Here is a 12,471-nt window from a genome sequence, read left to right as displayed (position 1 = left end):
TGAACTTCCTCTCACCCCGGTCTTACTTATAGAGGATGAACGTTTTTATCTTGTTGTAATTATGCAAATTTCCAAACATTTAGATAAGTAATTTCTCTGATGTCAAGGAATAGCTCGTAAGACCGTTAACGAGGTGCTCTGACTCTTCTTCTCCCGTGAGCTTAGTTTCCAAAGTTCACCATAATATTTTCATTTTTAGGCAGACGTACTTTATCAAACACTGTGCATGATTCTAATCAGATTTGACCATTTATCTCACTGTATATGCTTTGACTACATCTTACTTGTTTATCACACTGTTTTGTCAGGTACACAATGGCAGCTCAAGACCTCGTCATGAGAGCACGAGGGGTGCTGAAGGATCGGGGCTGGAGGATATCCAACGACAGATTAGGCTCTGGAGATGACATCTCTGTCTACATCATTCCCCTCATGTATGGCAACAAGCTGAACTAACTGAGCTACGAAACTACAGCCACCACAGAAACGTAACCCTGCCTTGACTCCCACAGTACCCCTCATCCCCTGTGCTCTTTTTAAAGTGCTTTAGAGTGGACTTCCTCCTCCGCGGAGGGATCCAAGATGTCTCTGGTCAAAAATGAGATTTTTGTCCAGGCTGTTTTACCCATGATCATCTTTAATCAGGATGATCTCTTTTTGTCTGTTCCCTTTTTATATAAGAGAAACACAAAAAGAGCTGCTAAAAAGCTTAACTACTGATTTGTTTTTAATCTCGAAGAAGCCATCATGAACCTTGTTGTGGGACAATGCCTGAGGTGACGAGCATGGACTCTCACGGATGAGACAGTGATGTGCATCTCAGGATTGCAGTTACTAATTAATGCACAATATTTATAAATGTGAAAATGTAAATACTCCAAGGCGTCTGGTTGAACACCTGTACAGTGTATTACCCTGAAGACTGATGTCCTGCATATTTGAACCATACCTCCTCTGTTCCATGTAGAGCTTTTAAATTAGCCACGTTAGTCCATTATCCGAAGGAAAACGTGCAAGCCTTCCCTAGACACGTATGTCAGCTGTTTCTCCTGATGCTGCAGTTGCTATTTTTATTCATTTGCACACCTTGCATTGCAATACTGTACTTACTACTCATGAAGACTGATTTCTTTTAAAAATGAAGAAACACATTTATGAAGAAAAACACTAACAGGAGTTCCCTTTGAATTTTGATGTTAGCTACACATGAACCCGCTCTCATCATAGTATTAAATCTAACCCAGCTTTTACACTGATTTAAAGGTCCAGTGTGTAGGATTTAGGGGAGATATATTGGCAGAAATTGAACATAATGTAAAAAGTGTGCTTTCTTTTGTGTAAAATCAACTGAAAATAAGAATTCTCGTGTTTTCATTACCTTAGAATGAGCCGTCTACATCTACGTATGGAGTGGGTCCTTGTCTACGGAGGATGCCATGTTGCATCATGATGTTTCTACAGTAGCCTAGAATGGACAAACTCCTCAGATAGGGTCATTTGCTCTTTCCTATCAGCCACTATAGTTAGAAGCCCCCTCACAGTGAGCCGAACAGCATTGGGGAAAAAAATTATTTTTTAATGCGAGACTGTTTTATTCAGTGTTTTTACTGGTTTTAATCACCTCCCAGTTAAGACCTCCTCAGTGAACGCTAAGGGAATCCTAACCAGGAGCTAGGGTTCTCAATGGGCCTAAAAAATTACAACCCAAACTGAACCGACCCATGTCAGCTGAAGCCTGAACCCGGCCCATCTGATATCATCATGTAAAATACTGAGCCCACGCCCAACCTATTCGAAAAGACACTGTCAGCTTTTAACACCTCGGACACACTGGCTGTGTGGCAGCGCAAGCCACACGCACATCCAGTGGAAAATGGACCAGCTCAGTGAATCACAACTCTCCACACTGTATTTTCTCACCAGAAAAACTCCCTGCTCTGGCCGGGAGGAAGGACAGACACGGAGCCTGGCTGCTCCCTCTCCTTCTTTCTCTGCCTGCACTTACACTGACAGCTCCCTAACCCCAACCCCCCTGCTGTGTTACTCATTGGTCAAAAGTAAAACCAGGCTACAGCAAAAAAAAAGAAAAAAAAAAAAAGATATGATATCAATCAATCAGTATATTATCTATAATATATTTTGCATTTACATTTTAAAGAATAGTAATGAAATAAATTAAACACGGAGTGCTCGCTTTTTACTATTTTTTTAATTATTTAAAAAATAAGATAAAATTCCACAGCCCTATTTCTACCAGACCTAGAAAATCAGTGCACATTTCTGGCCCGCACTTGGTCCAACCTATCAGGCTTTTTGGGACCCAGCGGGCTTGGGTTAAGACTGAGAACACTACACGGAGAAGGTTCAGCTGATTGCATCCTGCCGTCCTCACCACTAGATATCACTAAATGCTACACACTGTTCCTTTAAGAAGGAAAATCAAAAGTCTTGCACTAGTTCACTGTCAGCCATCTACCTCATAATTTTGTTATCGTATTACACAAAACACATGTTGTCATTGTCCTCTTTGAGCGGCTGTTTGTATGCTACATCAGGTGCATCATCAGCTGCTTCCTGTGCCATTATTCAGTTACATTGTAATGATTTGCGCCTGTACCTGCAAGATTTGTCAAAAAAATGTTTTCAGAAAAGCACTGAAGGGGGAAAAAACCTTGCAGCGATCTGAGTGTTGGGTAGTATTGTACCAAGTATATATTTTTTATATATATTAACTCAAAAAACCCTTTGTCTAACACTTTTCTCAGTATCACCTGGATATATTGTCCCTGTTAAGATAAACCCATCCTTATCAACAGCAGGTGCCTCTAATAAATAGAATTGTTCCAATTTTTAATGTGTCACTTATGAGGAAGTAGCTATGAATAAGACTATCACTGCAGACATTTATGTCTCTAAAATCAATATTATTCCTTGATTCACATCTTAGTTTGTCTAGCTTTTGTAGCCCGTCTACTTGTGCATAAATATTGTATCTTAACTGTTGTACGAGTGGCTGAAGCTGGAAAACATGGAACAGAGCAACTTAATTTAAATGTAAAAATGTAAATAATGTTTTCAGTGGATACTTCTCCTTTCTGTTACTCTAAGTGATGCATCAAAAGATGTAATTTGTACTGTTTTGGAATCCTAGGAACACAATAAACATTGTTTAAATGCTCACTTTTATGCCCTATTAAAAATAACCATTTTTTTCATATTATTCTGCTTTGTTATTGTTAAAAGTTGGCGTGCTCATTATTTAGCAGACAGAAAAAAACTGACACCAGATGCTGATTCATCCTGGCTTAGAGATGCCCTAAGTGAGTGGGAGTGAATAATCAAATGGGGGAAGTATCAGTAGATTGTGACCAGTGATCTGGTTGGAGGTGTAGTTCGGCACAGAGAAAAAAGTTCCTACATGAAACTGCTCACAGTTAGGTCAGTGGATTATCTCGAGTAACCAGGTCATGTCATGTCATGTAAAAAAAACATTGCTGTTGAATTTTTTAACTGTATTTTTATGGCACTTTTAAGAAACACAAGTCAAGTGCCATTTAGTTCTGTTATATTGGAAAGAAGCTGAACATGTCAACAGCTGATATTTTCAAAACTGGCCAACTCACACCAAAACAATCTACACTGATGAATAGCACTACAGGTAAGAGGAAAAATATGTATTTTTTATTTTGGGTTGAAATGTCCCTTTAAATTCTTTATATTTAGATATTTGACTGCCAAAAATGGAATGTAAGTGTTAAAAGCATTCTGTTGGCATGATGAGGACAAACTCCCACACAGTTGAGTAACTATACAGAATAAGACCATCACCACTCTGACAAACTGTGTCAAGTGAGTCCCAAAGCAATATGATGAAGGGTATCACTTCACAGAATAGCCTGACAGAAGATTTCATGGTGGAGGCTGCAGCGAGGAGCGTAATTTGACACTGAAGCACATGCATGAAGCACATGCATGCTCCAAAGTGATGAAAGAGGACTTGATAACTTGACAAAAAAAAGTGCACAAGATGTGTTCCTTCATAAAAACAAGTAAAAAGTGAGTGTGGAACAATGAGGGATAACTTTCTAATTTTTCAGAGAAACTTGTGCAGTACCTCTGTATTACTTACCACGATACAAAATACTTGAAATACCTGAGACCAAAGATATAAATCAGATCACAGGATAAAGCTTTCATAGTTCGTGACATGACAAAGGTATCATATGAAAAATGGTGCATTCCAGAGGTTGTGAGTAGGAAAAGGAAACTCGCTACATTATATACTGCACCTCCTCGTGCTCAAAAGTTTTGTATGAACCAGCATGTTTTATACTCTAATGTCTTATTTAGAGATTGTTTTGTTCTTTAAGAACCAGTATATGTAGACTTATTTTTGGGTGCCCTAACCAACATTTTATTTCAAAATTATTCTGAGAATCACCACAGATTTCACATTTCTTGCCAAAATTGTATTCTTTGTAGGATGGAAACACTTCAATCAGAATTAAGTCCATATTTGACAGTAAGGACGTGTACAAACGCTAGTAATAATTGGAGTGGGGCAGGTTTCACTGCCATTTCTCTGGATTGCAAAACCAGAAGCAAAGATTTATAGGAACAGCTGGATACTGTGATGTGTCCAACAGATATTATCAGATATTATTTGATTATTATTAGATTTTTGCTGGAAATGTGGCAATAACAGCTTAAAATAGGCCATTTTAAAAAAAATGTACAGTAAACATTTAAACTTGTTATAGCATGAGAATGCATGTGTCCCTTAAACAATTAACAATAGCTGTTTTATATCCAAATATTCCTGTAAGTCTTGACAGTGGCTACATTTACATGCATGCTAATATTCCACAATTATGCCAAATACGACAACATTCTGAATGTAATACTTTTCACGTAAACAGCATATTATGCCTTTTCCTGAATTTAGCATTTTCAGATTAAGACAAGTGGGACATGTCGGTATTATCTGGGGCTCAATAACAGTCTTTGGACATACAGCACATTCAGAATATGTGTCTCCCATGGGGTTTTTAATGGCACTTTTGCAGCACTTGGCCTCTTGTCCATTTACAGAAGGCTCTGTGCGTTGTCATTGACAGCCTACGTTGTGAACAAACCCACTTGCTAAAAGTTTGCAGGGCTGGAGTAAAGATATATGCTCAAAAGAAAGTCCACATTTCAGGTTGGAAGTAGAAACACACTCACTTTTAAACATTATGAAAGACATATATCCACAGGTTTTTGAATTTGCACAAATATCGCAGCACAGACATTCTCAAGAGGGTGGCTGAAGGGATGTAAGAGGGAGACGGTGTTTGTGCCGTCTAATACAGCCTTCTCTTCTCATCTTTTGATAAACGACATGTTGGAGCACATTCATCGAAGTACGCTTGGCTGCATGTAAGCAGGATATTGGCTGACCGTTCATTTTTGTTACAATGTAAACAGTTTAATAGATATATTGTCTTTTTTAGAGTAAGGGCAAAAAACGAATATTGTATGCATGTCAGTGTAGTCAGAGTGACAGGGAGCCAGCATGCATGATACCACATCAGATTTCAGTATTTAAGCCTGTGCTTCCCATGTGACATGTCAAAATGTCTTCTGCTAAAATGGCCTGTATGGAAGATCCCTTTCTTTATTTTATTCCTTACACAGCATTTTGTTACTCATTTTGAAAATGAAACATCAAAGTATATAAAACTGGGATTATGATAAATGAGGCATCCATAAGGACTTACTTTTTTGCTGAGGAAGTTGGGGAGAGTAAGTTTCAAGCAGTCCACACACAGCTGACGTGTATCAGGGAGCTCGGTCAGTGACAGTTTGAACCTGAGGCCAATTAAGAACCACTGCTGCACAATGTAAGTTAATATGTGGCAGTTGGTTTTGACTAAATTTCAGAAACGTTAATTTGGTGGTTGAAAAAACATTTTTACATCTTTATTTCATCAATGATCTTTTTCTTGTGTTTCCTTGTCTTTCCCTTATTTTTATCCCTTTTTTGTGTAATTTGGACTTTCTAATGTCTGATGTGCAATAAATGTAGTACATAACAATTGTAATTGAATTGTTATTTACGACACCTATTGCACATCTGTCCATCCTGAAAGAGGGGTCCATCCTCAGTCGCTCTTCCTGAGGTTTCTTCAGTTTTCTTTCCCCCGTCACAGGGGTTTTATTGGGAGGGAGTTTTTCTTACGATGATGTGAGGGTCTAAGGGCAGAGGGATGTCATATGCTGTAACGCCCTCTGAGGCAAACTGTGTTTTGTGATAATGGGTTTTATAAATAAAAATGAATTGTACTGAATTGAATTGAAGTAAAAATAAAAAATAATCGAACAAAATATAAGACCGGAAGTAAATGCTCTGAGGGATATCAGAGAACTGGAAAGGTTCATGTATCACTCATGTCAATAACAATTGTGAGAAATCACTTTTGGAATTGTTTGATTAATGTTATCCTGCCCACACATGAAGATCTGTGTATGAGCACCTCACACACATACTTACCTTCACACAATCCTAAAGTGCTGTCATGAGAGTCTCACGCTCCTGGGTCCTCTGCAGGAGCTGGAGGGCCATCTGGTCCCCACAGGCCAGCGCCGCATCCTCCTCCAGTCAGGCCAGCACCGATCTGGCACTCCACTCCTACTCTCCACACGTGTGTGTGGTCCAGATTGGATGACGGCAATGATGACACAGTCATTCCTGTGGGCGGCTTGTTTTTCCAAGGTTACAGCACTCCCACCCCACCCGTGGATAGATCTGAGGGAGATGCTGAGTGGGCTTGCAGCGAGAAACTCATCTCTTGTAGCCTGTTGGAAAGGTGATGTGCTGCTGGTGCCACAAGCTTCAACCCTCCTTTCAGTGAAGGATACATTTAAATGACATCGTTCATTTTTGATTTATTGGCATTCTTATCTCAATATTTTGTAAGACTAACAGCCTAAAACCTTTAGATACTCAGTTTAATGTAATGTAGGAAAAGGCTGGAACCATCAAATATTAGGCATTTTTGCTTAAAAAAATGACAAACAATTAATCAGTTATGTTATAATATATGTTAATTATATTATACGTTCTGCCGATTGACTTATTGTGCTTTTGGAAGAAGGTTGCCTTTCAGGATTTTTGCCAAAAAATGGCTTTCTTGGTTAAGACTAGGAAACAAATTATGGTTTGGGTTAAAATGAAGAGATTTCTGGCAGAAATTCCCGAAGACAAACTTCTCTCATGTTCGCTAAGCTTTCCATGAGTCCATGTGTTAGGCCTGCACAATTAATCAGAATATCAATGTAAATGCAACATGGCCAAGTGCAACACTCACATCACAGGAGCTGCTTTTTTTGATACTGGTAAAATTTGTGTCAAAACGTATCATTATATGTGAAGCATTGTGGTGCTACAGCTAAAGACCAGATGGAAATTTTTTTCAGTGAAAATTAAATGAAAAATTACCATCCCCACTAAAATCATGACTCATATCGCAATGCAAATATCTAAAAAATAATCTTTTTTTTTTTTTCATATTGTGCAGCCCTAGTCCTTGTTGGTAATTTGTTGTTTATTTTCAAAAATTTTAATCAATTGGTTTTAAAAACATCTGAAATTGTGAATAGCAAGTTTAAACTATAAATAAACTATTACTTGATTAGGCCTACTTGAAAAATAACTGTTTGATCATGAAAAAAATGTTAGCTGTATCCCTTTTTAAAATCATATGAAACAAAGACAAACCAGCAAATGTTTGGCCTTTTGCTCAATTAATTACTAGTTAGATTGTTGCCGATTATTTTTCTGATGATCAGCTCATCAATAAATCTAGGGCTGGGCAATATATTGATAATATATTGATGTTCTGATACCAGACGAGATATCATCTTTGATGGCTGCATTAAAGCAATGTTCTGGATGGTGGTATTATTCGCCTTTACCCACTTGGTCATTATATCCACATTACTGATGATTATTTATCTTTCATTTTGTGAAATCTGCAATCCTCATATTTTGTTGCAATATCGATTGAGGTATTTGGTTAAAAATGTTGTGATATTTGATTTTCCTCTATACTGTCCAGCTCTAAATGAATCTTATAGTTTAAGCACTGATTCCAAACATGTTGTATTTCAGAGGCAGCATGCGTAAAGGCATTCGGGGAACACAGACACACACGAGGGTCGCCTGTCCTGTCAGGACAAGGGTGCGGCAGCTTCAGCGGTGCAGCTGTGATACCCGAGCGGGCATTTTCCACAGGGGGCTTGAATTAACTGCTTTAAGGCTTCGGCTGCCTCAAGTATGATTTATCTGCGGCCCGGCTCAAATGAGAGCTTTGACACAAGATGGATGAGAACATGGTCTGCCTCTGCGCTGCTCACTGGTCCATAGGCTGGCTCTCTTTACAGTCAGGATAAGATAAATGATGTTTGGTTTTACCCTGAAGGCTGTATTAGTTGTATTTCTCACATGAGACAGACTCTTATTTGAATAATGCAGACCTGTAGGACTGCTACTCAACAGGCTTGACAATAACCACAAGTGTCATGTGTGGTTTGTTTATTAGTCTGCTTCTCCTGCAAAAGAAAAGCTTTTCAACCTATGAGCATCTCTTCAACGAGTAGCTGGAATAGAATGTATTGTTTAATATCAGCACAGATGCTAGTGGGCAGAGCTGTGGCCCAAGATGAACATAACTCAGCCTAACACACTATCAAGTGTGAACTCATAAATATTTCATGGGAGTCTTCTTGGAAGGTCAAATGCAGGATTTAATCTTCAGTCAGTCACCGAGTAAGCGGCGTGCTCTCATCTGGGTTGTGGGGGTCTGAACTCAAGACTGCAGCCCCTGCACGGTTTCATCGACCCAGGCTGCATGGCCCCTGCAGCCAATCAAAGCTCATTATCCATTCTGGTCCCCACCCCCATCACGAGACCCCTGACTGCCCATACTAATGTGATACAGAGCAGCCAGATGCTGTTGGGCAGCAGAGGGAGGATTTTCAAAGGTTAACCCACAACGCATGACCCACATCAGCGCTGCGCTCCCAGACCTCTGTGAGGACAGCACTGCTGAAACGCCCTGTGGGGGTTAGATCATGTGGTGTGTCTGTCCCTGCACGCCATAGAGTTCAACACACCATGCAGATTTATAATAATCAGATTATTACTAGTGCCAACAGGGCTGCACAGATTTATGCTTGAGCTCTGTCCTGCATAGAAGAGGCGTTCAGGTGCAGGAGGAGCACACGCTATCTCTGCCTGATGGTATGCAGCATTATCAACAAAAGGACGTCGGGGAGAGCCATTAAAGCCAGCTTGTGTGTATCAGAGCAGATGTACTGTAGGATACCTCTGTGGGCAGCAGGAGCCACGTCACTCCTCTCCTCATAGCAACAGTACTGTTGACCTACATGCTTTCTACTCAGCCTACTCCGCCTGAGGTGGTGGAAAACTATGCAAATCCATACGAGATATCGACTTCCTCGGGCATTTTTAAAATGTGCATACCAAATTTACAAACTTGCATATCAGATTTCAGCTAATACATGCACGCTTTCTCCTCCATCCTGCAAAAAAATGCATCATGGCACCGATTGCAATTAAAGGCACATCTATACATACGGTGTGTAAAATTAAAACGGCATACAAAGTGCTTTTTTCCTCCACAGTCATTCACTATTTTATTGGATGAAACATGATACAGTTCTCAAACGGCTTCAGCTCAAAATGCAACAATGCAAGCCATTTTTCCCGATTAAAAGCAGCGCATTACAGCTTTAAATGTAACACGGTGGCTAGCTGCAGCGATAGCGGTGTGTATTACCTGTTAAAACCGTAAAACAGCGTAGTGAGCAGGGCTTCCCCCCCCCCTCGGATGAAGCGGAGGCACCAGCACTAGCAAGGCAGTAGCTTGCGCAGTCATCTCCATAGCGGGCAGTGTCACAACCCAACCAACAGCACAAACTACTACCTCAGCCAGTACGTGGTCAAAATGCAAGACGAGAGGCGAAAACGAGGACATTAGAGAATAAAAAGAAAAAAAGGTAAAGCTAGAGTAATGCACCGTCTCGACTCCAGCGACATTCCCATGCAGCCGCAGCCCGTCAGTCCTCTCCCGCTTCGCTCCTCTCTGCTGTGCAGACTTGAAATAAGAGGGAAACCCCGCCCAAGCAGACCTGCTCCCTCCGCTCTCCTCCTCCTCCTCCCCTTCATCCCCTCCTCCTTCTTTTCCTTTTCTTCAGTGCAAACCACAAAACGGTCCTTTCCCCTCATATGACCTACTGGATGATCCGAAACTGGGGCTCGGGGACCTGCGGGGGCCATACAGGGGAAAGCGAGGGGTCCCTAAAGCATGCAGGGATGACTGCCTGTGCAATGTTGTGTGTAGGCATTGAGCACAACGTTTTTAAGTGTGAAGGGGTGTTTTCTATAGCTGAGCTGTTGTCACCGTCACTCCACCTACTGTACAGAGCTGATACCCCATACTGTACAGCTGCAGGAACACACCTGACCCTCAATGCTCAACGTATTATCTTTAAAATGTCTCTAAACTAAAGCCCACATATGTTATAGGTCTACCTCTGTGATACCATGCACAGTACTAATTAGGGGTCAACAGATATTGGTTTTTTTTTTTCAGATTATTAGCAGTTTATGAGACCGATAACTGATATTTGGAACGAATATGCAGTTACAATAACAATGAAAATATTTCTGTCGATATTTAGAATTTGGAATAGAACAAACTCCAACTTTGTTTAAATGCCTTTAGCAAATGTTTAATCAAAACTGAAACGTTCAGCATCATATAAGCAAGTTCCCAGCAACCTTTTTTTTAAAAAAATAAAGTTCAGTGAAACTTAAAAAAATAAAAAATAAAAAATAAAATTAAAAAAATACATAAAAATAGCTCCCAGGGGCTTTACAAAGTAAAAGTTCCTCTCATGCTGATACTTTCTTTGCTCTTTTTAATTAATTAACTTTATCAGCGATCACTAAAACAAAATACCAACACAGATAATAGGCAAAATGCCAAATATGGGCCCCAATATTCAGCCAGACCAATAATCTGTCGACCCTAGTATTAATATTGTTCAGTGGTATTTGGGGAGTTATATCAGCATGTTTAAAAAATAACTACAAATAATAATTAACATATATGGATGAAAATATTTGTCTTATCCCTTTGAAACATATATCAAAAGTGTGGGCCACATTACATGTGATAAACCTATTATGAAATATTTAAATTAAAAGGTATACTATGCAAAATTTTCTTTGCAAAAATTATACTCCAAAAAAGTAATCCATCTCAATCATCACTTATAACCCACCAGAAGTGTGTGGTGATATATTTATCTGCAGAGATGCTACCCTCTTACTGTATTTTCTTATTTTCTTTGCTGTTTTTGGGATGTTCCTGGGCTGGGCGTGAATGTGAATTTGGGAATTTTTCTAAAAGGTAGCAACTGTAAGCAGCACACATCCAAGAGGAAGCTACAAAAATCCCAGTTTTCTTTCTACATGAATTTTGGATTTATGGAGCCCGATGTGACCCTTACTTTGTTGAATTTAAAGGTGTGAGTTATATGAAAATGGTCATTTTGCAGGGGTTGTGATGCTGAAAAAAGTATCCACTGATGTACAGACGTCTCTTTCTCAATGTAAGTCCATGAGGAAAAGTCTTTTTGAGTCGTAAGTTGTAAGTTCAAAGGTGAGACAATTACCAAAAGGAAGTTCATGGGGGTTTGGACCAAAACTGTTTTTTTTTGTACCAGTACTATAATTACGTAAATATGCTGTATAAGTGGTAGTTTCTACGGGGATTGAGTTGCTTTTGGAGCCAGCCTCAAGTGGCAAACTGATGAACTGCAGTTTTTGGCACTGACGCACTGACGTGATTTTTCAGACTTGAAGGTTGCTGCTTGGTTCAGCCCAGCATATGTAGACATTTCAATGTTGCCACCTACAGGCAAACAAAGAAGCAGCCGAAAGGTTAACGCTCGCACCACCTTCAGGCAGTAGAAGTTGTAGCTGCTGCTTTGTTTTGTAGGTTTTAGAGGTTTTACATTTTAAAACATGAGTTAGAATTTTTAATCATAAAATAAATATTTGTTAGTGAATGGCAACAAATTTGAACCTGGGACCACCTTGATGAAGCTTAATAGGATTATGCCTATAGTGGTGGTGACATTTTAACAAGGTTAGGCTGATGTCAGGTTGAAATAATTTTCATACGTCGTCTTTAGGTCAGGACATTACAAATATCATTATGAAATAAAAGGGAATGTTAAAGAGAAATCCTTGCTGATAGTGAAAGGAAGCATTTTTTTTCATCAGGGATGTCACATTTTGAGAAAATGAGATTGATAGGCCTATTATAGTTAATTTTTTTAATTGTACGGTATGGAGCTACACATGCGTTGTAACTGAGCACACTCAGAGCACAGAGC

The 12,471-nt window shown here is 39.5% G+C and overlaps 1 protein-coding gene across 1 annotated transcript in view; it reads left to right on the top strand.

Annotated features, from left to right (window-relative positions):
* The window catches only part of ppm1h (protein phosphatase, Mg2+/Mn2+ dependent, 1H), a 46,087-nt gene extending 42,881 nt beyond the window's left edge, over positions 1 to 3,206 (top strand). The window contains exon 10 of the mRNA XM_042496503.1: positions 309 to 3,206. Within this exon, the coding sequence (XP_042352437.1) occupies positions 309 to 456 (148 nt within the window). The 3' untranslated portion in view covers positions 457 to 3,206. The remainder of the gene's footprint in view (positions 1 to 308) is intronic.
* The last annotated feature ends 9,265 nt before the right edge of the window (positions 3,207 to 12,471 follow it).

The sequence above is a fragment of the Plectropomus leopardus genome, chromosome 11 (assembly GCF_008729295.1).
Source record: "Plectropomus leopardus isolate mb chromosome 11, YSFRI_Pleo_2.0, whole genome shotgun sequence".
Taxonomy (NCBI): domain Eukaryota; kingdom Metazoa; phylum Chordata; class Actinopteri; order Perciformes; family Serranidae; genus Plectropomus; species Plectropomus leopardus.
Note: the sequence above shows the minus strand (reverse complement) of the source record. Positions and strands in the feature narration are given on the sequence as shown.